The sequence below is a fragment of the Melozone crissalis genome, unplaced genomic scaffold (genome assembly GCF_028551555.1).
Source record: "Melozone crissalis strain CALT ecotype California unplaced genomic scaffold, PUWL_Pcris_2 ptg000045l_1, whole genome shotgun sequence".
NCBI classification, from domain to species: Eukaryota; Metazoa; Chordata; class Aves; order Passeriformes; family Passerellidae; genus Melozone; species Melozone crissalis.
In genome coordinates, this window is record NW_026535823.1 from 29004117 (window position 1) to 29031985 (window position 27869).

Genomic DNA, 27869 nt, shown 5'->3' on the forward strand with positions numbered 1-27869 from the left:
ATGAGTTTAATTTCCTGACCAATCTCTTGACCTAAATATAGCCAACCTGTGGTTTAATTGAGGAAATCTAAGTTGCTGTATCTAAAGCATTTTTTGTATTATCTGGAGTCAGCCCATAGCAAGCTCTTTTCTTCTTTGCATGCACTGGAATGTGTCCATGAGGAACAAAAAGCATTTCTAAGGGTATTGCAAGGCATCCCTGCATTAAATCAGCTGCCCCTGGCAGTGCAGAAGTTTGTGTGTCACAGGGATTTGGGCACAACCCCACAACCAACAGGATTGGGGCTGCATCACGTCTGTCACAGGATACAGGGGGAGATTCCTAAAAAAACCCTTCATTTAAAAATAAGAAAAACTTGTTAAATAACTTCCTTGGGAGGCAAAAAAGAGCTTGCACATGTGGCTAATATAGGATTTACCCCTAGTGCTTACAGAGGGAGTGGTGAATGGACTTCATGAGTTGTGAATGAGCGGAGGATGAGGAAGGAGTGGAGGAAGGGGGTGTTTTTTTCAAGGTTTTAATCCTAAAATCACCATGGGGATAAAAAAAACCAAACCTGAGGAGAAACTGTCTCCATCACTTCCCTGGGGCCAATTCCCTGCAAAGGGATGGAGGTGAAGGGCACAGAGCACGTCCCAGCCTGTGCCAAAGCCAAACACACACTCCAGCTCCCCAAACTCTCCCTCTCCACCAGAAAAATCCAAATATTTGGGCTGGCAGGGCTGCAAAGCTGCGCATGCTTACAGGGCAGTGCTTTATTTATTTTTTTTTTGCTGCAAGGATGGATGCAGGCCAATGCACTTAATAGTAACCACATGGTAAAATAAATAAGAATGCCTGTATAGACTTAAAAGTAAATGTTAAATATTTGCTCTGTTTTTTTTACTGATGTCTCCTATGCCAGCTTTGAAATGGCCCTGTGGCAAACAGGGCTTTTATTTTTCTTAAGCCTGGAACATTTAATAATTTCTAATTAAAACATCTTACATTTTTAGGATATTTATGAGCAAACTGATATGGGCTCCTAAAATGTGCCAGGAAGGGGTAAAAGCTGTACACTACAGTCAGATTTAAGGGTTTATTTTCTTTCAAAGCCATGTAAAAACTTTATCCACATTTTTTTTCGCTTTTGAAAAGGTATCTACTGAATATATGGAGGAGAAGCCATTAGCAATTTATATTTCTCTTCCTACATTTAGGAGCATTTTTCTGAAAATAAGTAATCATCCTCCAGGCCCACAGTGGAGAGAGAGCAGCCTGAACACAGGGGCAACTGTTGGGCAATTCCCTGGGAGCCAGGAGTCAGCTTTTACATATCTGGGATGCCTAAGTTAGCTTAAAAAAATAAAGTAATTTTTGACTGAATGCTTTATTTACTCTTTTTTTCATATTATTATTGCAAAGAAATGAGTCAACTTTTCCACTACTTTATATATTTAACACAGCAAGAGTGGTGATACATACTACTGCTCCCAATACTTTTAAGACCAAATCCAGTTCCAGTTTATATGGTTTGCTTTTTAAAGAGCAAATCTTTTGGGGGAACTTGCAGTTCTGACAGAAATGAGATTGAGCCACTAAAGTGCACTATTCTTTTTCTTAAAATGTAGAAATGTAATGGTTATTTCAGAGCTGGTCAACAAGGTACTCCAAAAAGTGAGAAATACTGAAAATAAATAATAACCAGTGAAGTCATGCTCTAAATGGCAGGAAAAATAAAAAGAAAAATAAAAAAAAAAAAAGAAGGAAACATCTCTTGCACATTAAGCAGTGTACAAAACTCCAGCTTTATTTACATTCCCATCACCACCCCACAGCTGACCAACATGGGCTGTCAGGGATGCAGGAAGCACAGGAGACCTTCAGGGATGCTCCAGGGCAGAGCAGCTCTCAGGGCAGTCAGTACTGTCTGTCTCAAAAAAAAAAAAAAAAAAAAAAAAAAAATTTTCCCAGCAAGGGCCACCTGGGTAAGAGGAGGCTAATTTCTATGAATTATGCATGAGCATGCAAGGAAATGCTGCAGCAGGGAATTTAAGGATGTGCTTTGGCAAGGCAAGGCACGAGTGGCCCATGTTTGCAGCACATGTGGATTAATATGGCATATCTGAAGGCAAGTCAGGAATCTCCACTTTACACAAGTCATGACTGGACAGGGCTTTTTTTAGCTGCAGTTGGACTGGAAACTGGTCCAGCAGCAGAGCAAAACTGGAAATACTTATTTAATATTTCATACTGGCTGTTTACATTAACTCCCCCTGCCTTCAGAAGTTTTAAGTACGTTTCTCCAGCTATCCCTACACAGGAAAGAGAGCAGAATATGTCTCTGAATCTCTGCTGGTCACAGTGACTCTGAGATATGTACAAACTCCTTTTTTCCCAGCCTGGCAGTTGAAGGAGGAGTCAGGATTTTTCTGTTCTCCTTCTCAAGGTTGTTTATTGTTTTTTATCTATAAAATTCTTTCTCTGACCCGATGAGGTCTGTCTGGCAGGTCGGGTTGAGGCACACTGGAGTTATCTTTTATACTAAAAACTACATGTGCATTATTTACAAAAACTTCCCAATACCTATCATCTATGTTAGACAGTGAGTTTCTACTCTAAACCAATCTAAAAATGCCAACATCATCCAGAAGATGGAGGCCAAGAAGAAGGAAAAAGGACAAGGCACACCCAAATTCCTCCACCTTGGGACCCAAAGCCCCCATTCTAAAAACCTCAAAAATCTATTTTTCACCCCGTGACAAACTAACTATTATTCTACTTAAACTTTCTTGACTTGTAATTCTTCATATAAAGGTTGGTAATTTTTTTTTCCAAGGGCTAAATCAAAGGTACAGGGGTCTTGGGCTCTTGATTTAGCCCTCCAGGGCAGCCAGAGGAATTTTCTGGGTTCTCACAAATGTGCATCATAATAAATAAAAAAATCAGAGATTACCTGAAGTTCAAGTGTTCCACCAGAACATACCCATCTGCGGGAGGAGGAAAAAGGAAAGGAATTAGCAAAAAGGAAGGGAATTAGCAAAATCCTAATCCTAGTCATTAAGAAGCTATGAACCAGCATTAGCCTTTTAAGCTAAAGAAAGAGGGACCCCCTCCCCCTTAATGATATGCCTCAACTAAACCCCAACCCCTGATTTTTTATCATGCTCACTTCATGACTCACTTTCTCTTTAATCATCCAGCCCAAACTTCTGCCATCCGTATCAATAAATCCCCCCTCTAACAAACCATCCATCGCTCCAAGCACTACCCCCTGAACCTGACCATGAACTTCAGCTTCTTTGACCAGTTTTCACGCCCATCCTTCCTAGGAATCCCACTAATCCGCATCTCAGTAACATTCCCAGCCCTCCTACTACCATCCCTGGATAACCGATGAATCACTAACCGACTCTCAACCCTCCAGCTATGGTTTGTTAACCTAGTTACAAAACAAATAATAATACCTCTGGACAAAAAAGGACACAAACGAGCCCTGATTCTAACATCCCTCATGATCCTCCTTCTACTCATCAACCTTTTAGGACTATTACCCTACAGATTCACCCCAACCACCCAACTATCCATAAACTTGGCTCCAGCCTTCTCCCTAGGACTAGCTACCCTCCTGTTAGCGTTCAAAAACACATAATCACATAAGTGATTATATGCGGTGCTTTTTATTAAGAGCTCTGGGAATTGGGGTAGTTTTCCACCCAAATCTGATTCCAACCATACATCAAAGATGATCATGTTTTTATACTCCATTGTTATATAACTTTCATGTTAATTATTAAACTTATATTGTTCTATTGTATACAGATTGTATACAAAATCTATTGTACAGATTTCAGCTAAACACAGCCCCCTTAAATTTCCAACGTAGTTTCTCATGATTCTTCTTATGATTATCTTCTCATGATTCTTAAATCATCACATCTAACAATTATATTATTTATCATACTGCTTATGCAGGTGCAGTGATCTGGGAAAACACAAAGCCTAACATTTTCAAAGGTTATCTTTAACATTTAGGGCTCCACTATCACTCCTAACAGGACTGTGAAACCAGCCCTCCACTTCACTAGGCCGTGTGGTGGTTTGGGAGGGGGTTTGTCACCCGGGGCCAGGCTGCAGACTCACATCTGCCCTGGGCGTTGCGGCAGATGACGGCGTGGCCCTGGGTGCCGTGGGCCGTGCCGTGCGTGTCGATGACATCCAGCTGTTCCCCAGCTGTGAGCGGCAGGTCGGCGCGGCGCTGGCTGCGCACCGAGCGCGTGGCGCGGGCCCTGGCGAGCACGCGGATCTCCTCGTGGTACTGCAGGACAGGACAGGGGTTATTCTGTATCTGTGTGTGCAACCTTCACAGGGTGCTGGGGAGGGAGGGAGGAGATTTCGGGATGGGTCGTGAGGCTTTGGGGAAAAAAACCCCAACAACGCCTCTGATGAAGATCCAGATGAGAGCAGTGGGACTGATGCCTTGGAGTGGCTACCTAAAACAGAGGCTAGGCAAAATTAATAAAATTTGAAGAATGAAATTTGAAGAAATAATATTTGAAGAAATAAAATTTGAAGAATGAATTTTTAAGAATAAAATTTGAAGAAATAAAAGATGAAGAAATTAAATTTGAAGAAATAAAAGTGAGTATTCATTACCAGGATATTTTATGAAAAATCCCTTTGTCAGGGTTTTTCTCTTAGAAGCCTCAGAAAAGAAATGTGAACAGTAATTATATGATTGCTTGGAATGTGGTTTGGAGGTTGTTTACTAACAGGTGCATCTTTGATTGGTTTTATGTGAATTGTTTTTACTTAATGATTAATCCCAGTCCAGCTGTGTCGGACTCTCTGGTGAGTCACAGGTTTTTATTATTCATTCTTGTCTAGCCTTCTGATGGCTCCTTTCTCTTTTTTTAGTATAGTTTTAGAATATAATTTTCTTTTAATATACTATAATAAATATACTATAATAAATATATTACAATAAATATACTATACTATAATATACTATAATATGCTATACTATACTATACTGTAATATGCTATGCTATAATATCATATAATACCATATAATACCATATAATATCATAATAAAACAACCTTCTAAGAACTTAAAGTTAATTCTCATCTCTCACCTTGTCCTGGGACCCACACCACCACAACAGGTATTATTGCAGGCCTTCAATAGGTACATGTTGGGCAGTCAGGAGCCTCCTTGAGGCTACACCCAAGACAGATGGTGGTCATGAGTTTTTCAGACAATCACAAGTTTGGTCCATTTAAATATCAATTAGTCCTCCAATTACACCCTCAGGTAATTGTGGGAAATGGATTTGTAGAAAAATTCTCAAAGCCTGACAGAAGGCTCACACAGCATGTAAACCTTGAGATAAGAAATGCTGACTTAGAAATGCCATGGAATAGGACAGACATTGTTGAGAGAGAAATGGAACTAGGAAAAAGTTTCAAAGGATGGCCTTGCAAATAAGACTAAATACTTTTGGGAAATAGAACTATGAAAGATTGGGAATAGAACTATGAAAGAACTATGCATCTTTCATAGTTCTATTTCCCAAAATAGAACTATGAGGGGTAATTTTAGATGATTGGCTTTAAGGCATTTACAGCATGGTGTGGCAAAAGCTGATAGACCAAAAACCACTTATAATATATTGTAATTAGAAAAAGTTGGCTTCTGATTTTGATGGTATGAATTATAACACCTGTATTGTCTCACCCTTCACATGAGGCTGAAAAGAGAAGAAGAGCTTTTTAAACACCTCCCAGTTGCCCATCTCTGGGTCAGAAAAGGGCTTAATCTGACAAACTGGTGCCTCATGTGAGGAGATAACTCAGCACCAGTTTGCTCCCCCTCAATTCACTTTTGTCTGTACTTCTCTGGGCCTGAGGCAGTAAGGGGTCCTTGAAAATCAGGCCTAGAGGGATTGTTTTGTCTGACCAAAATGTGAAGACAGTTAACTGATGCTTTATATGGAGTTTAGAGTTATACACTACTGCAGTACAGGATTTGAAAAATATAACAGCTAAACCCTAAGGCATCAGCTGAGGACCAAGAAGGTGCCACCAGGTGTCTTTTAAGCAAACCACAGAGCTGCTTTTCTCCTCTGGACACCCCAGATTAGGTGAGAAGGCAACAGGTCAGGGGAAAACTTTCCCAGCACAGCTGAGGACCAACAACATGAGCAGTTTAACAAAGCCACAGAGCTGCTTTCCTCTCCTGGCACAGCTAGAAAGACACTCACCATGAATGTCTCTCTAAACAACTTCTCTTCTTTGTCCATCTTCTTGCTCTTTTCTTCACTGCTCTTCTTGAATTTGAAGATATTTCTGCAACAAGAGAGAGAGACACGCATACATTTACATTTCTGAGCTGCAATTAAATAACTCCTGGCACATCTGAAATTGCAACCCAGAGCCTGATTCCAGCCTTGTCTGCAAGGAACTCCTGGAATAGCAAAGCACACAAAGTTCACATCCCTATTTCTCAGAAAAGGGTGAATAGACAACTCAAGTTTAGTGAGGCACAACTTGAGCCATTTTGTATCTCCATTTGGGATAATTTTTTTCTTTGTTCTGTAAGCAGCGTGGGAACAAATAAACTCTCTATTGAGTGTTTCAAATCAGCCTCACTTTTATGGAAGTCAACAATTCACTTTTCCCCCAGCAGTTTGTCTCCTTCTGGTTTTATTTATGCTCAGAAATAAAGGGTCCCCAGATAACTCTCATCCTGAGTCACTTATGGAAGTGGGGCTTGACACAGCTCTCCAGATTTTCTTTGGGATTTTTAGCACACAGAGGAGAAAGTCCCCCAAGCAGACATTTGTATGGCATTGTAAAGTGGAAAACAAGTTCTTATAACCCACTAAAAGGGAGTGGGGCATTTCCTGCATATGGGGATGCATATGGATGACTCTTTCTGATACACAAAATTACAGCTGCAGCATTCATTTTAAAACTAAGGAAACAAACACCAACCAAAAAAACCCCCCACCCATTTGTAATAAATTATTAGTCCTTGGCTCATTTTGATGCACTTAAAGAGGAAGGGAAACAAGAGCTGAAATTAGGGACTTTTAAGCTGTGAAGAGATTCCTCCTTGGGCAGCACCTGTGATCAATCAGGGAAGGTTGAAATTGCATGGACTCTGTGTTGGTCTGTAAAGTTACACCTGAGACTCTGCACAGCACAACCAGTGGTGCTCGAGCAGCCCCATGCAGGAACTCTGTGGTAAGAACCCAAAAATGGGTCTCTGATTTACATTCAAATTCTCAGGTATTAGGTAATGAAAAAGGTCATTGTGATGCATGTTTTTGTGGTCTAAAAGGGAAAGGAAATCCCTCACTTCCATGTGAATTTTTGCAGCACCAATAAAAAAAAAAAAATTAAAAAAAAATTGCTTTTATGCACAAATGGCACACAAGAGTCAATTAATTCAGCCCAACTAATCAATACTTATCAATACTTTAAAATAAAAGGCTCTTGCCAAAATCCTAGAATCTTACAATCATAGAATGGTTTCACCTCCTGCCATGGTCAGGGACATTTTTCATTATCCCAGGTTGCTCCAAGCCCTGTCCAGCCTGGTCTTGGACTCTTCCAGGGATCCAGGGGCAGCCACAGCTTCCCTGGAAAATCTGTGCCAGGGCCTCACCACCCTCATAGGGAGGAATTCCTTCCAAAAATCTAATCTAAATCTACTAAAATAGCAAAAAGGAGCCAAATATGTAGGAAGTAACAACTTTTGGCTCAGCTCAGTGGAAAGTCATGATAAAACTTCAGGATAAGACCTTTGGGTATCCTCCCCTTGTGCTCAGCTCAGATCCAAGGGTTTGCTTCACCCTTGAGATATTTTCTGCAAAGACTCCTCCAATCTTGGACTATCAACCAGCACAAAATGCCTGTGCAATCAGGGACATCCTGCTCCTGAAAGCACTCAGAGATGTGCACAAATTCAGACAAAATGGGAGCACAGAATGGAAATCAAGACCCTTCCGCGTCGTCGATGCTTTTCCTCTTGTCCTTGTACTCTTTTGCCACCCGAAGTTTCGGCATCAGGACTCTGTACTTGTCATCCTTCCCTCTGAGAGGAGCAGACAGGCAGGAATTCAGGTTTTTCCCAGCAGATTGCGTCCCCTCCCCAGATCCCTGTGTGCCTACAGAGCCTGGATTTTTCTCCATCTCCCCCCCACACCCTGCACTGAAATGCAAACACTTGCTGTGATTTACACCAGCACGCGCAGCCACCGCAGTCATCTGGCAGCAAGACACCAGGACATGCTGTTCCTATTAAAAGTAATTTTTCTGACAGGGAGCCTGCCAGGACGGGGCTGATAATCGGGTCTGGGAGACGGAGTTTTCCTTCCTTAGGAAAAAGGTCAGATTTTTCACGTGTTTCAGGGAGCTGCTCTCTCCTTTTCACGTCTCTGGTGCTAACTGGGTAACAGATCCTGCCAAATTAAACACACACAGGGAGGGCACCTGGACTGTCTTCAGAGGACTGAATCCCAACCAGATCATGACCCTCAGTGGGTTACAGTACCAGGCACAGGTTTGTGCTAGGAGGAAAATCTCCTTGGTTTGAGGACAACCCCAGGACAGAGCACCCTCCTCACCTGGTCTCTCTCTGCTCCACCTCGACATCATCATACACGTTGTCCTCCTGGGAAACAGCTGCTGTCAACCAAAATGCGGGACAGAAAATGATTAGGAGATGTCACTGAGCCTGGTACTCCAAATAATCCATTGCAGAGGAAAATTTGGGCTGCTGCTTGTCGCTCAACCCAAAGGGACCAAGGAAATGCAAGAGGAGCCTCGGAGCTCCCAAACACCCAGCAAAGGGCCAGCACAAGGAGTGATGCTTGGGTTGGTTAGTTGTGTTTGTGGGCAGTTTTCTGCATGGGTTTGGCCATCCAGCTCCATGGATGGAGCAGGAGCAGCAGCAAAGCCCCAGATTTGCACTGGAGCCAGCCCGGGCAGCGCTCCCAACACAAGGACTCAGGTATGTTCACTCCAATGTTCAACTTCTCAGGGTTGAGATTGCATCCACCCTGTTTATGTAAAGGAACTTGACTCTCCAGCAGGCAGGAATAAAGAGTTTTACAAAGAGTAAACCTCTTTGTAAAGTGGAATTTTTTTTTTTTTAAGCTAGAGTACCATGGGCTCACACACCACTGCCAGCAGTGGTTCTGCATGGGTGTTTCACACCTCACCTTCCTGGATATAACCAGAACTGCAGGAGGAATGCCCTCTTTAAAGCAAAACCACCCACAAATGAGCAAAACCCACTTTCAAATGAAACACAAATCTCTATCAAGTCTTCAAAGCTACTTCTGCCACAATACATGATTTTCAGAAAGGCACAGTGTACCAAGTTGATTCTACAAAACATTTGGCTCTTCATACCCACACACAAATCCCCAGGAGTCAGGTATAGGTATGTGCTTACCTAAATTTGGTACTGAAATGGAAACCAGTCTGTGGATAGAAAAAGGGCTTTTAGAAACAAATCTGCACATCAGCAATGCCCAAAAAGCCATGAGGAGCCCCCAAAATATGTCAGTGATGCTGCTGAAGTGACAGAGACAGGTCGAGGGCTCCATGGTACCAACAGCATTTCCCAAAATGATATCCCTTCCTAAATAAGCATTTCCAGCAATAAGAGCCATGTGTTCATCAAGCAGGAAAGATCTACACTGCATCCAAACAACAATCCAAACTCCTGCTGCCCTTCTCAGCAGCAAGGGGGCTGTTGGAATTTTTAGTCAGTAGTTAATTCCTTCCTGTAAGTCTGCCAACATCAGGGGTTGTCCAGGAATTCAAAGCTGACAATGACTGTAGATATCTAAGATGATTTCAGGAGCTTTAAGGGTTCTTTGAGAACCCTTAAAGAGTTAGAGAATGGCACAAAACCTGGTGGGCCTTTCCCTATAATGATATTTAGATTTGAAGGAGCTGCTGCAGGGCATCTTGTGTGAAAAGGTTTGTAAGGAAAACCTTCCTGACATGAAAGAGGAAATGTTTAACCTGGAATTCCCAAAGAAATAAGAAAAGGAAGCATTTTCCTGGAGTTCAGGCACTGTGCACAGGAGGAGGCAGCAGTGGAGGACAGGTTCTGCAGGTTCTGCAGACCTGAGGAAAAGGCAATTTCCCTGGAAACTTATGGACAGTTTTGAATATTAGAATACCCAAAAAGGCACTGTAGGAAGTTATACCATATTCCCCACCCTGTTAGAATGAAAACTCACTGTTAAACTTCTCCAGCAGATGCTTTTGCTCTTGGCTCTGAATGGAACTTGGAATAAAACCCCACATCAACAAGGCTGCGCCTGATCCTGGCTCCCAGGACAAGGCAGCAGGTATCACTTTCCTACATTCCCTTGTGCCATGCTGAGGCATCAGAAAGGTACCAAAGGCACAGAAAATCTATGAAAACCTGGAAACTGCTCTAGGACCAGCTCCAGGAGATTCCTGATGCTACAGGTTCTGGAGAAGCTGCACAGATGGACCATCGGCCATAGTAGCTCCTAGTGAGTTGATAGAAGCACTTTTGGCCTATGTTTCCAAAAAAATATCTGTATTCCTTACTCCTAGACCTCCTGCTCTCCAATAATTGCCAGGAGGAATGCTCAGGTTTGAAGGGGGAAGGGGTGGGACCACCAGCATTTTCTTACCTTAGGTTGTCCTTGAGCCTGAAATTGTTCAGCTTCAACTTTTCTATCTTAAACAGGTTTCCAAATCTCTTTTGTTTTTCTGTTCTGTCCAAAAGAGAAACAGCTTTTAAATTAAAAGGGACAGAAGGTGTAGAAGCAGCCCCAGAGATTCTGGGGGCAGGGAAAGGAAGGGCAGCAGACCCTGGACCTCAGCTCAGAAGAAGAATTTAAGTGTTAACAGCATCATTTGGATCACAGACTCACTGGGATCAGCAGCAGCACAGAAAAAGGTGCTTAATTATTGAGTCCAAGCTGATATCTTTGCTTAGCTTTAAACTTTTCTATGTTAATTGAAGCTGTTCTTCTCTGACCTAACAACTAGAGGGTGATCCAAGTTTCTTTGGAGTGAAAACTCTCGAGGAAAGGGGCAGCATTACCCAGAAGCATTGCAGTGACCATTAAAAGGGACATCAGGGGCACCTTCTGAGCCACCTCCATCCCACATTTCCATTGTGTGTGTCCTTGAGGAGGATGGTCCAAGGCACACACTTCTCTCTGAAGTTTACAAAGGGCTGCAAATCTCCACTGCAATTTTCCTGTAAAGTATCTGCAGGCAGCCCAGGTCCTCCCCTGGGGGTCATTACCCTGCACAAGGACCATTAAAAACCTTTTATGTGTCTCAGCACACTTAATCCTGCCCGTGGGATCAATAGAGAGATCACAGAAAGGCTGGTTTGGGGATTAGGACTCTGCCCTCTGAAACCTCTGAATTTGGTCCCAAATGGCCTTGAAATTCCTCTGCAGCCCCAGCAAGATGCCCTGCTCCCTTTGTGAGTCAACCAGAGAGTTTAATTTCTGCATCCATGTGCAGGGGGGTGAAGAGGAGGCAGGGATGTGCTTGCCAGGGGTGGGGATGTGCCTGATCCATGTGGGAACACCTTTCCCTTGGGATGGAGGAGCTGCTGCTCCCCCACTACATGACTCCCACAGACAATTTGCAGAGAAATGACACTTCCTTTGTCATGGACATCTTTTCATTAAAAATCCTTTCCTTAGGATTTTTTCCTCCTGAGAAGCTGAGAGGCCTCAGGAACAAAATGTACATTGATTATCTGCTGCTGTGGAATGCAACAGGTGCATCTGTGATTGGTCTCATGTGGTTGTTTCTAATTAATGGCCAATCACAGTCAGCTGGCTGGGACGCAGAACCGAGCCACAAACCTTTGGTATCATTTTTCTTTTTCTATTCTTAGCTTAGCCAGCCTTCTGAGATGAAACCTTTTCTTCTATTCTTTTAGTATAGTTTTAATGTAATATATATCATAAAATAATTAAATCAAGCCTTCTGAAACATGAAGTCAGATCTCTGTCTCTTCCCTCATCCTGAGACCCCTGTGAACACCATCACACTTCCTTCTTTTAATAACCATCCTGCCACCTCCAGGGGGTTCAGCTTTCGCCTTTTCCCTCCCTCTCTGTCACACACAGGCTGGGCTGGGATGCAGATGCAGGCCAGTGCAAGCCTCCCATCCATAAGGAAAAGCAGATGTTCAGCAACACCTTGTTATTCCTCCCACACTGCTGCTCAGGAGAGAGCCACCAGATGCACTCCAAGCAATCCTGTGCCACAGATGCCTTTCCCAAAGGCAGCCTCTGTTCCTTTCAAAGGCAAATTTTTACTGCACAAAACACAACTAAAATTCACCTTACACCTCCTAATCCATTTGGGAAGCTCAGGCAGCGCGTAAACCAGAGGCTGCAAAACTCATTGGTTTTATAACACACCCCGTGGAAAGCAAATATCTTGAGAGGCTGCATAAAAAATGAGCTGCTTGCAGGTTAGTTACAGCACATCAGGTTCTTCTCCAGCCTTTTGTGATCTCAAATGTGAGCATTTTGTCCTGTTTGTCCCTTGAGCATCCCTTCTTTTGGCACACACAGAAAAGGTGCAGCCAATTCTGAGCTACAGCTGAGCAACCCTTGGAATGAGGAGAAGGCAAGTGAGGCTGTGCTGTTGATGCAGGAATGGGTCTGGGAGGGCAGCACTTCCAAAGGATGGAGAGTGTTACAGGAAGAAAAATCCCCCTCACTGCTCTGGGATTTAATTTTGGTGATGGCTTTTTGCTCCCAAAGTGTTAGCCAAAGGGGAAAGAGGGAGGAAGAAGGGAAGAAACCCACCCACACAACAGCTTTCTGCAGTTGAGTCAGGGAAAAAAATAAAGAAAAAGGCTTGCAGCCAGTACCTGGCATGTGAGATCAAGGCTGAATGGCCAGAATTTCAAAGTACAGGCTAAGAAACTGCAACTTACCCTGGTTTTGCTGGGTTATCACCCCCAATCGCAACATCCTCATATGTTTCCTCATAGCTGTTTCCTGAAACTTAAAACCAAGGCATGCCATTAGGACAAGTTCAGTAGCAATAAGGTGAGGTTTGCTGGACAAATTGCACCCAGACCATTTACATTTCACTCTTCAGGGCTGCTCAAATGAATTCCATGCTAGACATGCATACTACTCCCCACTGGTTTTAATGGGAATTCAGAGCAACCCAGCCAGGAGGAGACACTGGAGATGCTGAAAGCAAAACAAAACCATTCCCAGCATCTCCCAGGGACCAGCCCAAATTGAAACCAGCTTCTGCTTGAGCTTCCCCACTTACTGCTGTCTGAAGTGAAGGAACTGGAGGCATCTGAGCCGTGGCTGCTGGAAGACACAAGTGTGACATGGGGGGTTTCTGCAGGAGGGATTTTAAATGACATTTCCTAGGCACAGGCACTGCAAGAGCCCAGGGCCACACTCACAGTCTGTCCTGCAGCTCCTCAACATCATCATAGATCTCCTCTGGGGCCTGCAGACACTGCCCAGGGCTTTGGCCCGAGGCTGATCCTCCTGGCTTTGGAGTGCCAATACCCACGCTGTGCCCTGGAAATGAGATTATAAATAAATACATGAAATAAATAAATGAAATAAATTATAAATAAATGAAATATATTATAAAGAAATGAAATATACTATAAATAAATAAAATATATTATAAATAAATGAAATAAACCTTTCCTTTAGGAGCTTTTCTGAGGAACTCCTCTCAGAGAAAGGAAAACTGTTGAGGGTAACACCACAAGTAAGAGCCTACAAATATATTTTCCATTCCAGGAAATTCTCTGCTCTGAGACATTTCAAGAAACAAAATTGAACAATTTTCAAAGTTTGTAGCTTTAAGAATCGTAAAAATATTTTATGTTTAAAGAACTTAAAATGCCTGTCGATTTTTTCAATTGTGGCAAGTCCGACCCAAATCTCCCTCACCTAAAAGCATCCAAGAGATTATTCTTGGATCTCCAGAGAAGTGACTGGAGGGAAAGCTTGGCATGGCTGGTGGAAATGTTAAGAACCAAATAATGAACCATTCCATTGGAATCCACCTGTAAATCAACACCTTGGAAAGGACCCAAGGAGGATGAGCACCCTTGGGATGGATCTCACTGAGGGCTGGAATCAAGCCTGGGAGTTGCACCTCGTGAGGTGAGAAACAGATTATTCCTGCAGAACTCCTAAGTGGCAATGTCAGAACATTAAAATTGACTTGAGAGAGTTGGAGCAATGCAGAAATGCAGCCACACAAGTAAAAGCAGCTAATGTTTGTAAATGAGCAAGGGGAGTGCTCCAGGCCAGGCTGGGCAGGGCTTGGAGCACCTGGGACAGTGGAAGGTGGCAGGGGGTGCAAGGAGAGGAACAATGAAATGTGTTTTGTCATTTATTTATAATATATTTTATTTATTTATAGTACATTTCATTTATTTATAATTTATTTCAGCTCCCTCCAACCCAAACCATTCTGATTCATGCAACGCATCTTGCTGGACACAGGCACCACCTCAACATGGTCCAGCTAAAGACCAAAACTTCTGCAAAACATCCAAATTCAGCAGGCCAAGTGGTGGACCAAACAGTTCTACAAATCAGCCTCTCTGTTGGAGCAGGAGGCTCACCAGGAGTACTTTTGGGAAAAAAAAATCCCAGCACAAATTACCTCCAGCTGTTCAAAGGTCAAGCAAACCAGCAAGATCTTTTACAGAAACAGACACCAACCAAACCAGAAAATTATTATGAGGTGATTTAAAATAATAATAATAAAGAAAAAAAAGAAATACCTGAGAACCACACCAATAAAAATAACCACGGTCACAGTCAATTTACACTTTCTCCTTCACACTTCCTGGTCTGCCCACAGAGCCCAACAGAGCCACTTTTCTCTCTTTCATCTCTGAAATGCTCCCATATCACACCAGTGGCTCGCAGAGCCTTTGCAGAACAGGACCGTGAACATTTACAGCTGAAGTTGTGCCTGCAGAGGGGATGTGATTTGCTTTAATTGCGCAGCTGAGGTGCCTTTCAGCATCTCTGGGCACTGCCTCAGAGCATCCTGAGAGAAAGGAGCCCAAAGTCAGCCTGGCACCACGAGGAGATGGAGCAAGGAGAGGGAGGCACAGAGAGAGGCTTCAGGCTCTCACCCTGCTCATTTCCACCCCAAGGCTTGGCCAGCCCCTTCCCTGAGAGCCCATAACTGATGAGGAGCAGAGGAGATGGGTTTCAGCTCTCACGGATAAGGGCAATCTGCTAGGAAAACAAACACCTCGGCCGGGGCCGCGCAGATGGTTAACCAGCTTAGGAAGCTGCTTGCACAGCCAAAATAAATGATCCACACCAGAACACAAACACTCAGGCAACCTTTTGCCCCGGTTTAACTAAATTGGTTCAAGAGTTGCATCCAAATTTAACGTTCTTTCCCACATGGAAGAGACATTTGGGCGGCAGATGGGGCTGGGGACTGGGGAAACGCTCGGTGGTGCAATGAGATACTCACAGTGCTCTGCTCTGTCTCTTGCCAGCCCTGGTGGGGTTGGATACGTTGCATTTTGGGGACTGGTCACATCCTGCTTCCCTTGCAGAACCTTCAGCCCACCTCTGCCATCTGCCCTGGGAGACCTGTACTCATTTCCACCTGTCTGGGGTCCAACGTTGGCTTTGGTCAGTGTAGCCCTTAGAAACAGCTTTCTAATATGTATTTCTATTATATATCCATGCATCCATAAGAATTTCAATTATCTGTGGGCTTAAAACAGTTTCATGTCGCAGACATCTTTTATGAAAAATCCTTTCCTTAGGATTTTTCCTCCTGAGGAGCTGAGAGGCCTCAGGAACAAAATGTAAACAATGGTTATCTGCTGCTGTGGAATGCAACAGGTGCATCTGGGATTGGTCTCATGTGGATGTTTCTAATTAATGGCCAATCACAGTCAGCTGTGTGCCACAGCTGACTGTCCGAGCCACAAACCTTTTTTATTCATTCTTAAAACTGTTATTCATTCTTTCTTTTTCTATTCTTAGCTAGCCTTCTGATGAAATCCTTTCTTCTATTCTTTTAGTATAGTTTTAATGTATATATATATATATGATATTATTTATAATATATATAATAATAAAATTTTATTTTATATATATATAATATAATTATATATATATATATATATAATTATATATATCATAAAATAATAAATCAGGCCTTCTGAAATATGGAGTCAGATCCTCGATCCTTGTCTCTTCCCTCATCCTCAGACCCCTGTGAACACCATCACAGTTTCACACCCTTCCCCATCAACCTTTCAGGCTGAAGCAGTGCAGTGATGGACAAGCAAAAGAGAAGGTGGAAACCCCCTGGGATTAAGGGCTCAAGTTTCCCAAAACGTTCCCCCAACTGTTTCCCAAACAGAGGGAGGACAGAAGGAGAAGAAACATCCTATAATAATTATTAAAATTAACCTCAAGGGTACAATACCTCGAACATTTTGTTCTCCTCCAGTTTTGCTCTTCCATCACTTGGTTTTCCCTCTTTTTCATCCTCTGTCAGAGCTCTTTCTGGACTGAAATGTTCAGAAATGAGAGAGATCTCAGACACTTCAGCACAGTCACAAACACATTGCCTTGTGGCAGTGCCCAAACAAGCAGCTCCTTTTCCCTCTGAATGAGGGAGATGCCCAAATGACCACCAGCAAAGTGAGGGCAAATCCCAATATAAAGGCCAGTGGTAATGCAGGGATAATACAAATAATTCTTGGAAGAGACACAAATTAATATTTTTGTTTCCTCACAGCTGGAAAGGACAAAATAGATTTATTTGTGATGGCACCTGGATCACACAATGTGCCTCTCACGACATTGAGATTTAGGCAAGAAGAAACAGCAACAGGATGCAGGACTTGATACCTTTTTTCTCCACAATTCCTACAAAAGTGACCCCTTTATATCACACAACTCTTCAATCACCACCAAAAAACCCCAGGTTTCTGACACTGACCATAAACACACACCACAAGGAGCTCGAAGTGTGACATTTGTAGGGTGAAATTCAGAATGGACCTTGCCTTGCCTTGGACCTAGAACCAGGTGCCCCAGTTTGAGAGCCTCATAACTCTCCCTGTTTTCAGGTTTCAGTAGGAATAGAGAATGTAATTTTTTATAATCTTCCCCCCAGATATGTTTTAGAATGAAAATCTTAGAAACCACAAGTGCTGGCAAAGAAAAGCATCATCTCTGCTGTCCTGGTCATGAAATATATGAAATTTCTTTATATTTACAGAGTGTTACAATATTCAATTCCTAACCCAAATCAGTTGTGGGGCTAGAAGAAGTTTGAGGGAGAGGAAAGGAAATTACCTGGATTTGGCAAAGGGGAAAATCTTCTGTTTCTGGAATAAAGCAGAGGAAAGCCTTCAGCCACTGTGCTTTTCTCAGCAGTCAAGCTTTCATACAAGGCCTCAACTGTCAACCAGCATTTAAATAAATATTTCTTTAGAAAGCCCAGAAGTATTTTATGTTTGGAATAGTCATCAGAAAGGGATATTTCATCTCCTTTGCAGGACAGGGAATGCACATATTGACAAACTATCCAGGGATAATAAAACAGCGCTGGGGCTGGACCAGTGGAGCTACAGGTCAGCATGGAAGCTGTTACAGAAAGGAGAGAAGGAGGAAGTTTTAAAACTTAAATAAAGATTTCCCAGCCTGCCATAAAGTGAGACTGCAGCCAAGCCAGAGAACCTCTGTGCAAATCACACAGAGATAAATATGTTTGGGAAGCTGTGCTATTTCCCAGGCAGTGGGATGGCTTTGCAAGCCAGGACATGGAACTGGAGTCTGACATCTCACAAAGAGTTCCAGCAGGGCCAGAGCTGATGGCCAGGACATGGACACCTCCTGGCACGAGGTGATGAGCTCTCCAAGTGTGCTGCCAAGCCAAGCAGCCTGGCTCAATTTTGCTTTTACATCCTCACAGAGGGATCACCAGCACCAGCTCGGCCCTGGCAGGAAATTCCAGAATATTGCAGTGGATTTTTTTCCTCCAAAAATTCACATTCTTCATATTGGTGCTTAACACTTGGTCCACCACCAACATCCATCCAGCTGGTGTTATCACTTCCTTACATTTCTGCAGTGGAAATCAAGGGGGCTGACTCTTCCCACTGGTATGTTTGGGAATCTCATTAGTCTTTGTGTCCCCTCTGCAATTTCTTATTTGTTTTTTGAGAGTCTTCACAGACAGCACACAGAAAAATTCTTGGTAGGTAAAAAATGCCGATATTAGAAGTTTTCAAGACACTTACCGTGTGTTTTTGAGGCTCTGCCTTAGGTGCTAGGAAAGATATTTATGAACAGATATTAATTTTTAGCCCACGTTAAAGTCACTGCACTTTTAGGTGCAAAACAGCTTCAGCTGGGATGCTCAGCATCCAGGCACACATTCCCCATGGACATCCCCCATGTCCTACAGCTCTCTCCCTCTGCTATTTGAGCATTGTTAAAATTATGCTAAAATATGTGAAAAACATGCAGGGGGCTGCAGCCCCAAGCCTGACTGGCCACATTTTCAGGGATCTGTGAAATCCCAGGGGGATGTGGCAGTTCCCCACCAAGGGATTTGCTTGGCTGGGAGATAAAACCCATGCACATGGCAGAAATGACCTTCCCAAAGCTCCCATAACTTCCCAAACCTTCCAAACACTGGAAAATGCAAAAGCAGAGCAGTGGCACCTTTGACAGAGAAAATTATACTGGGGAAAAAAAAATATTGATGGGCCTGGAAATGTCTCCTAGTCTTTGCCCTTCTGTTCCCAAGAAGATGCTGAGGTTTACCTCACTATCTTCTTCTTATTATCATCTATGTGGGTCATATCTTATGATATACCCCACTGAGTTTTACTATAAGCATCACTTTACCCCCAGAATTTTAAAATTTTAACATTTTTGTCATTGCCCCAGAGTCCTCAAGCTGCCCAGGGGACAGGACATTCATGCCTGTTCTCCCAGACCACTGTGCAGCTGCTTTTCTCAACAAAAACCTGTACTATTTCCTATTTTAAAGGCTTTTTTTTCCAAGCCAGCACATAATTCACCTCCCAGTGCTGCCTTTCAAAGTACCTTCAATGACACTCAAGGTTGTGGTGTCTCCAGACTGATTCAGGTACATTGGGGCTTCTTCATAATTATTCTGCTCTTCAAGATGAGTACTAGAAGATGAAAAAGAGAGAAAAGATTTTTTTTTTCCTTGTCCCTTTTAGTAGTATGAAAAAAAGATATTCATCTTAAGGACAAGGAAATCAGGAGCTTTGATAGTGAGCCTACAAAAAAGCAAGGTGAAATCAGGGATTCCTCGGAGGGAGAGGAGACCTGTGGCAGACGCAGGGCTCAGCTGAACCTTCCCACTGCTCGTCCTTTGGGAGGCCAGGCTGCATTCTGAGGGCTCAAAGCACATCAGGAGACTTCCCACCCGGGTTAGAGCCTCCTGCCTACAGCAATCCTTCAAGAAGAAACAGAAAGAAAAAAAAAAAAAAAAAAAACCAACCAAAAAACCAGAAAACAAAACAAGGAAATTGAAGCGCAGCATTTTTCAAGCCTACTCAGGTAGTTTGAAATTGATAAGCATTCCCAGTTGAACTCTTTGGCACGTGGGCTCTCATGGAAAGGATCATTTAAAGGTGCTGTTCCTGAGCTTATCAAGCCACCCACTCCATGTCAACACATGCCAGCCTCGGGAGGAGGGGAAGCACCACAGCTCCAGCACCACACAGCCCCAGTGCTGGGCTCCCCAGCCCAGTTCCCTTCTCCCCATTCTCCTTTGTCATTTCCTCCTCCAGAAATTCATGTCAATGTCATTTGGGAGCAGATGGAGGGGTAAAACCCCAGCATTCCTGAATTACCCAGGCAAATCCACCATCCTTCCCCTCCACCCACAGTGAGGGAGTTTTTGGCATTTTAGGAATGCACCAGGAAGCAGCAAAAGCACAAGACACGGCTTGTAACACACGTGGGGGACAGGGTAAGGTGGGGAAAGAGCAGAAGGGAGAATTCTAGCAGGAACTTCCTCCTTGTAGCTGTAAAAACCCTCAGGGAGGGTCTGTTTTTCCTGGAATCACCTCACTGTCAGCACTCAGCTTCAACAGAGAAAGCACTAAGGGCAAACCAGAACACAAGGAACAGGAACCTCAAGGTGCACTTTGGCAGCAGTGAAATTAGAGAAGGAAAAGCCCCTAAAGTCAAGCAGGAGGCAGTGCTGATGGCAGGGGTGTCCCCTGCAGCCCCCAGCCACGCTTGTGTCCCACAGGGGGCTCCTCATCCCCACACAGCCCAGGAATTGTCAGCACCACAAACTGTGCCAGGGGATCTCCAAGAGACCAGACTCCATTCCAGGTGAGGCTTCGAGGAGGGGAATTCCTGCCCCCAAACTGCTGTTATTTTGCTTTTATGCCAGAGTTATTTAATTATTTCCCCCTGTTATCACACAGTTAATATTTAACAAGTGACCTACTGTAAGGACCATATCACAAGTGTTGGAGCAGGACAGCTAGCCCTGCTGCATTGCATTGCCAGAACAGCTTTGGAGGAGGTTATTTTTTGATCAGTTCTCTTCTGACAAGCACAGGTTAAAAGTTAACACCAGCCCACACTGGCAGGGGCACCTCATGATGTCAAGAACAACTTGCTGTGATAGCTGGAGGAGTTGTTTGGGCACAGAAAGTATTTTAAGAATTCCCCTCTCTTTGCTTTGGTGCAGCTGATCCATTTCCCCTTTCCACACCTACAACAAAACATGTGTATGAATATTTTCCCCCCACTTTTGCTGCTCTTGTTGTACAAATTCCAGGTTGCTGCACAGCAACAAGTCAGAGACCAGAAGAGTCAGGATCTCCCTGCATACAAAAAATAATTGTGTCTGCAAGATTTCTGAGCTGTTTCAGACAAACTCAAGTGATTTTAGACCACCTCACCTGAGCTGTGGAGGCAGCTGAAGGGCTGGGATGGGCAGGGAGGGCAGTGGCTCCTGTGCCCTGGCTGTGCTGGCTGCACAAACACAGGATCACAGAATCGTGCAGAATACAAATCCCTTTGCTGCTGGCAAAGAAACCCCCAACACCCTCTGGCTATGCCAGTGCTTTGTTTCAGCAACAAGTTTTCAAAAGCATTTCTGTTCTAAAAACACAAAAGTTGAGTACACAGCAAACAGGAAGCAAAAATCACACATGGGGTGTGGGTGATGACTGTGCAACTAAAGCAATGGCAGAGTTCTACTCCCCACCAGCTAAACCAGACCTAAAGACATGGATATGGCTCTCCATGAGGCTTTAAGACCCCACAAGAGAAAAGAAGGATGAAGTTTTCTCCATTCGGAGAGGGCCCTCCCAGCCAGCTTTGAGCTTGCCATGTAGCTCCATCACACACAGAATCCTAGGACGGGTTGGGAAGGAACTTTAAAGATGATCCACTTCCAAGCCCTCCCTCTCCCACAAGCAGGGACACCTTCCACTAGAGCAGGCTGCTCAGGATCCCATCCAGCCTGGCCTTGCACACTTCCCCTTCCTTGAGCAGCCCCTGGAGCAAGCTGCCCATCCAGGATGGGCCATTCCCTCCAGGCTGAAGGGAAATGGGACGGGGATGCTCCTATTGATGCCTCAGGGTTTGGCTTTTCTATTTTTCAGACTCTGTGCTGCTTTAGTGTGTGGGTCTGAGCTTCAGATGAGGGGATGCTGAGCTCTGTGCACAGAGCAGGGAGACAAAACAATTCCTGCTCCAGCTGGGCACCAAGGACAAATGATCCAAATCTCAGCCCAGGAGCACAAACACCGTGGGCTGGAGAGAGAAAAACAAGCAGGGTGGGACTGCAGGGGCTAAAGCTGGAATGGGACAATGAACTGCAAGGTGCAAATGGAGCAGAACTGATCCCAGGGACAGAGCCCGTGCCCCTCGTGCATTTTGGGGCCATTTTGGTTCATCTTGGGTGCAGCCCTGGCTGGGCTCTGGTGCTGCCCAAGGTGGATCCATGGAGGAGATCCTTGGAGTCAATCCCTGCTTTATTCTGTAACTCTGTCCAGCCTCTAGATCAATCTTCACAGGGCATCCCCATCCCCTGTGAGGCACACCTTGCCTCTGCCCAGGCTCACCTTTCAGGGGTCAGGTAATCCTCTTCTGCAGCAGCTGCACACAAAGAACAGAGGATTAGTGTTGGAAGGCAAGGCCAGGATTCCCCAGAGCACACGGGAGGGGTGACAGGGACAGCCCTTCCAGGGACAGCTCTTCCTGCTGCACACCAAGGCAGCCGTGTCACAGCACTGCCAGCACAAACTGGGCACCTGCCTCTGTTCATTTGGCATTATTATTTCACATTTCCTACCTACAACCTCAGGCTTTCTAGAGCCAGATAATATTGGGAGGGCATGGAGATGATGGCATATAAATATAACTAGTTCCCCCCGTCAGATTAGTATATTTAGAAAAGTCAGGCTAGAAAACAGTTTCAATGAAAAACTCTCCTTCCCTCTCACTCTTATCAAAGCCAGGACACACCAATAAGAGCTGGCACTGTAAAGCCAAAGAGGCTTTAGCACAGCCCTTCTTACAAAAGCAGCTCCCTTTGAATTCATCAAAAGTTGTGCCTAAAGATCTGGCTGTAATTAAGGCTGTATCTATAAAGAAACACCACTTAGCAGCTTACTGAGTGGCCCAGAATATTCTATTATGCGACATCAATAGGGTTTTATTATGGGAAACTGAACTTTTGCATTTCTTGATGTCGGAACGCTTAGCGACATTGCCCTCTGTTGTATTTAAAACAGAAGTGGGGGGGATTAGCAGACTGTTCTCTAGCAATTTTATTGTGCCTTCCCACAGTTGTGCGCTCCAGAGTGGAGGCATTTCCCATTGAAGGGGAGTGATAAAGATCAGCTGGGCTCACAGGCACTGCTGCTGCTGCTGCTTTACAGCCAGCTGTAAACTGCTCTCAGCACGCTGCACTTGGGAGGGAACCGGGTTTCTGGAAAACCAGATCCCTTCAACAGATTAAGAGCAAAAATCGGCCCCACTGAAACTGCTTATTAATGTTTGAGGAAGAAGTTATAAACAAGTAACAATGTTTGATTTCTGTGCGCTGGAAATCAGCTGTCAATAAACTGCTCGTTTTAATTCATTTTCTATAGAACAGATCTGGGGGGGAAAAAAAGACTAAATATCTCTTATAAATATGTCTTACTTGTTTCATTTCCTCTGTGGAGCAAAGGCATGGTGCTTTGGAAAGCACTGAGATCAACCTTTGGGGGTCTTGGAGGCTTCCCAGGGGCAGGACCCAGGGATGCAGCTGAAGGCAGAGGTTTTATCCTTGGCCACTTGCTCCCAGGGCTGTAATTCCATTTTCCTGCTCCAGCCTGGCAGAAGGGAGGTTCTGATTCTGCTCCAGAGAAGCACAAGGACAGGCAGCAATTAGCCCTGATTTAAGCAAAAATCCACACAGGATCATTAGCTGTTGCACTGACATTTCTAATCAGCTCTGCTTCCTCCATTACCACGGTACCAGAATGGCACAACAAATGGAAAGGCCCATTTTTACAGATTTTTACCACATGAACCATGTTGGGGTCTCAGCTCTTGACAGCTCCCTTCCTCTGGATTGTAAAATACCAGCCCAATTTTCTGCGCTGGTAACAGTTTAATCCAGCAGGATTTAGGGCTGTGGCTGTTTGCAGTGCTCAGTCCAGGTGAGGTGGCTTTCCAGGGTAAACAAAGACTTAAGGTTTTCAGTGCCCCATCACCCAGTCACGTCAGCAAGGGGAGCTTCACAGCCTCTGAGTCTCCCAGCAGCAGTTTCTCTAAGAAATGTATTCTCAGATCTTATGCATGACCTTTGGCAAAGCTGGGAAGATGCAGAGGTGGTGGTGGTAGTGGGGATTCAGGTTTAAGCTCTTTTAATTAGAATTAAAGTGTCTTGGCAGACCAGCCTTTCACATCTGTGTGAAGTCACATTTACCTTGGGATTGCAAACAGCCAAGGCACGCCAAAATTAAGATAGTTTCCTGTTCTCAATTTCCATCCTACTCTCAAAATGTAGGCAATTAGAGGGAATTTTTAAAATAATTTCTTCGATATGGGGAATCCTCCTCTTACCCAATTGGAGCAGCAGTTTGAGACCCATTTCTTATCTTCAGGACCTCCAGAGCAAGTACAGAGCATTCCAATGGGCCAACCTGGCCTCTTGTTTGAGGGTCCCAACCCTCAGGAGCTTTTCCCTCCTGCTGCCATACCCTGCACTTCCAGATCTCCTACACACTCATCTATCTCTATATTCAGTGTTTAGAATACACCTTTCCATACCTTTCTGGAGCTGAGGTGGCTCTCTGGGCGCACGATAACCCGGCAGGCAGAACGCAGGTGCCACCACACCCTCAGCAGCTGCTCCATCAGAGCTCCTGTGTCCTCTGGGAGCCTGAGGAAGGGCAATCCCTCTGCCATGCACAGCATCCTTCCTCTGGGCACGCCAGTCCAGCACAGGGGAGCTCCCAGAGGCTGGCATCCTGGCACTGCCTGATGCAGCAGGAGCTGCGTTGGCCGCCCGATGTGTTGGACTTGTTTTCTCCTTGCGGGATAAAGTCTCTTCCCAGATCTGTAGGACATGCTGGAAAGAATCCAGGAGCTGAGGGTCCTCTGGAGTTGTTTGGCTTGATCCTTGCTGGTCAGTGCCACAGGGGAGCAGAGGTTTTTCTGAGCTGCTCTTGGGAGGACTCAGCCCTTTCTCTGCGGTGCTGTCCTTGTGCTCTTTGCTGTGTCCCATCCGCTCCCTGTCACCCCCAGGCTGTGCCAAGGGGCTGTGCTGGCTGAGCACGGGGGTTTGGGAGGTGGGATGGGCAGGTTTGGGCACTTTCACCTCTCTCTTAGGCAGGGGCAGAGGGCTGGAGGTGGTGTTCCCTGCAGAGCCAGGTTTGGGGGTGATCTCCTTGGGAGGTTTCTGCTCCGGCTTGTTGGCCGAGTTGGAGTCATTCTGAAATCTTGCTCGGATGGCTTTGAAATCAGTCACACTTTCCTGGGTGAGGGGAGAGAGGAGAGCACAGAGCAGCTGCTTACAGAGGTGGCAACAGGCAATTTAAACCATCATCCTGTTTTCAGAGAGAAACAGGCTGCACACTCAGCCTTGGTCACCAAGGACGTGCCGATCCTGGTGAAAATTTAAAAGCAGCAGAGGAGAATTTGCTCTTTCAAAGGATCCTCCAAAGGCTTGCAAATCACTTCTGGTGAAGACAAAAGAGCTGAAAACAGGGGGAAAATGCAGGAGCACAGCATGGAAAGCAAGCAGGAGCAGCCTGGCCAGGGGAAATGCCTCCTTCTCCCCAGTGATGGAGAATTTCCCTCGGGGGGATCTGGCAAACCCTGAATTGAATGTTAAAGCTTTCCTGGCAGGGGTGCTGCAATGCTGTTTATACACCTGCTGGGTATGAAAGCTGCACTATATTTTCAGTACACAAACACCAAACAGGGGAGAGGCCAGTGCTGCTGCAGAGATGCCCAATCCATCCCCACCCTCCTTGAGAAAACTCCACCATGAGAAGAGAAGCAACAAATATCCTCCTAGGTGCTGCACTCCTAATAATCTCTGGGACAAAATGCTCTTCCTCCAGGGTGCTGGTTCAGCTCAGGGTCCCTCAGGTCATCCAGGGCTCTTTGGGTGCCTCTCCCCTTGCCTTTAATGCCACTCCAGGAAGAAGAACACACATAACCTAAGCAGAGCATCTCCCAGTGCGGGTGATGGATACTGGCCATGACACTCAGCCCCTCTCCCACAGAGTTACCAGGCCCCAGGTTCTTGAAGCAAAGGAGTAAATCAGTGACAGAGCAGTTTAAAAGGGCACTTAGAGAACATTTTGTTTCAGTCCCTCACTCCCCTGCATCCCACGCTGGAGAAAAGGGAGCACAAGTTTTGCCTGCAGTGGTGAATTCAGCTTAAATTCATCCCTGAACTGAACTAGGGAGAAAATATGAAGAAAAATTTATGAGCTACTTAAGTCCTTGAACTGCTCTATAACTTTTTATATGCCATGATTACATTAGGTGCTCTGCTCTGGCAGCTCAGTTCAGCGCAAGGCTTCACGAGAACCTGTCTAATGAGGAAATTGGAAAAAATTATCTAGGACAGAACTTCGTTATTCTGAAAAAAGCTCCAGCCTTAAGTGTTAAGACAGAACAGATGAATAGCATACTGAGGTTTTATTGCATTTAATTGCACGATTTATTAAACACTGACAATTTCTCTTGAATAACCCCTTTCACTGACTTTATTACTTTCACAGGGTAGTACATGATGTAAAGAACCAGCCCTTGGGGGAGAGGTTTGAATTGCTCCAATTATATTTCATATTAGTGGTCAGCAGCCTGATGCTGTGTGAGCTGCCCAGACAGGCTAATCTCGCAGTGAGCCTTGGGAATGGGAGCTTCCAGAGGCACACGGAGGATGAATCAGGTTTGGGGGGGGGAAAAAAATTGAAAAAAATCCCTCCAGTGATGCCAGACAGGAAATAAAGCAGTGAGGTGCCCTAATGCAATTGCAGGGAGCTGTAGCACGTGCTGCAGCAGTGGTTGAAGAGCTCAGAACTGTTTACCTCCCCACGCTGATTTTCTTTACTGGAGCAAACAATTCCTCATCAGTGCCCTCAGAGACAAAGAAAAGAGAAAGAAAAAATATCTGATTGTCTCAGTGTGTCTCAGGTGAGGCAGACACGGGGATTTTGGTCAGGCCTCTCCCTGGCACTGTCTGTGATAGAAGTGGGCTGTGACAGTCAGGAGCTTGGCTGCTTAATTAAAGTGGGATGGATAGGAGCTTTCCTTTCTCCCCCTCCTCAAATTGTTATTCTTCTTGCCTTGAAACGGCAGCTTCAGCTGATTTGGCTAATTAAGAGGGAGATTATCTGTGCTCAATGCCCTCTCAGTGCCCCTCACTAGGATGTGGTTCCCCCAGAGTGCAGCCTGATGGATGCTCAGGTGAAGGAGGGACAAGTATGGCCCCAAACACAAGAACTGCTGGGGTGGATGGGGTTAAATTGCCACTTCCTACACACCCACACCCAGCTGGGCAATCCATCCCTTCCCAAAAAATCTCCTGAAAATGCTGTTTCGTTCCACAGGGCCCAACTTAGCCAGACCCTCCAAGGTGCAGTGAGTTCTCCCAGTCTCTGCAGGGATAATTCTCCACCAGAGTTGGAGCTGTTTCAAACCACAAAGCCATGCAAGCATCTTTCCTGTTTGATCCACACACCTTCAGGGAGATGCTCAGCCTAAACACAGAGCTGGGCAGGTCACACGTGGAGCCCCAGGGTCCCAAGGAGGGCTCAGGTCCACTGAAAATCAGAGCAGCTGACAAGCAGGGAGAATAAACTCATAAATTTAAAGGCCTGCCAAAAGCTCACAATGTGCATTACAGCTACATCTGGCCAAATAATTGACTGTGAATAATGCTACATTTGGCAAAAGCCCCTGCAAAGATGAGAGGGGAAGAGAGGGAAAAAAGGAAACAAACTTCCACTGTCCGGAAAGCTGTGAGGAGTCAGGGGACAGAAGCATTACAGAGTCAGGGGGCACAGAAACTTTCCATATTTTCCCCCTAAAAATAAAGTGCTCTCCTAACATCAAGATCAACCTAGGAAGCAGAATAAAGCTCAGTTTAAGCCTGTGATAAAGGTGGCTTTTAGCAGGAGGTTTGTGCTGATAGTTTGGATCAAACAAAAGGAATCTGAATTGCAGAATCCCAGAATGGGATTGTGTTGCAATGGATTTTAAAGATCAAATTGTTCCAGCCCCATGCCACGACCACACTCAACACTGACCAGGTTGCTCATGGCCCCATCCAATCTGGC

General features: G+C 44.8%; 1 protein-coding gene across 1 annotated transcript; it reads right to left on the reverse strand.

Moving 5' to 3' along the window:
- Positions 1 to 2932: 2932 nt before the first annotated feature.
- On the reverse strand, positions 2933 to 27851 carry FYB2 (FYN binding protein 2). Its single transcript, XM_054285506.1, has 19 exons — positions 27840 to 27851; positions 24343 to 25048; positions 23228 to 23422; positions 22143 to 22176; positions 19126 to 19214; positions 18312 to 18340; positions 17365 to 17396; positions 16487 to 16571; positions 15515 to 15656; positions 13452 to 13572; positions 13310 to 13353; positions 12960 to 13029; positions 10672 to 10755; positions 9447 to 9475; positions 8614 to 8674; positions 7989 to 8081; positions 6244 to 6328; positions 4124 to 4298; positions 2933 to 2970 (listed from the first exon to the last, which is right to left on the reverse strand). Exons 1-19 carry the CDS (start codon positions 27849 to 27851, stop codon positions 2933 to 2935), a joined length of 2124 nt encoding a protein of 707 aa, XP_054141481.1.
- Between the last annotated feature and the right edge of the window lie 18 nt (positions 27852 to 27869).

Coding starts and splice junctions, on each gene's coding strand:
- FYB2 (XM_054285506.1), bottom strand. Junction 13,354..13,451: donor GAGGAGCTGCAGGACAGACT/GTGAGTGTGGCC, acceptor TGTGTCTTCCAG/CAGCCACGGCTCAGATGCCT. Junction 9,476..10,671: donor AGGCTCAAGGACAACCTAAG/GTAAGAAAATGC, acceptor TTCTATCCACAG/ACTGGTTTCCATTTCAGTAC.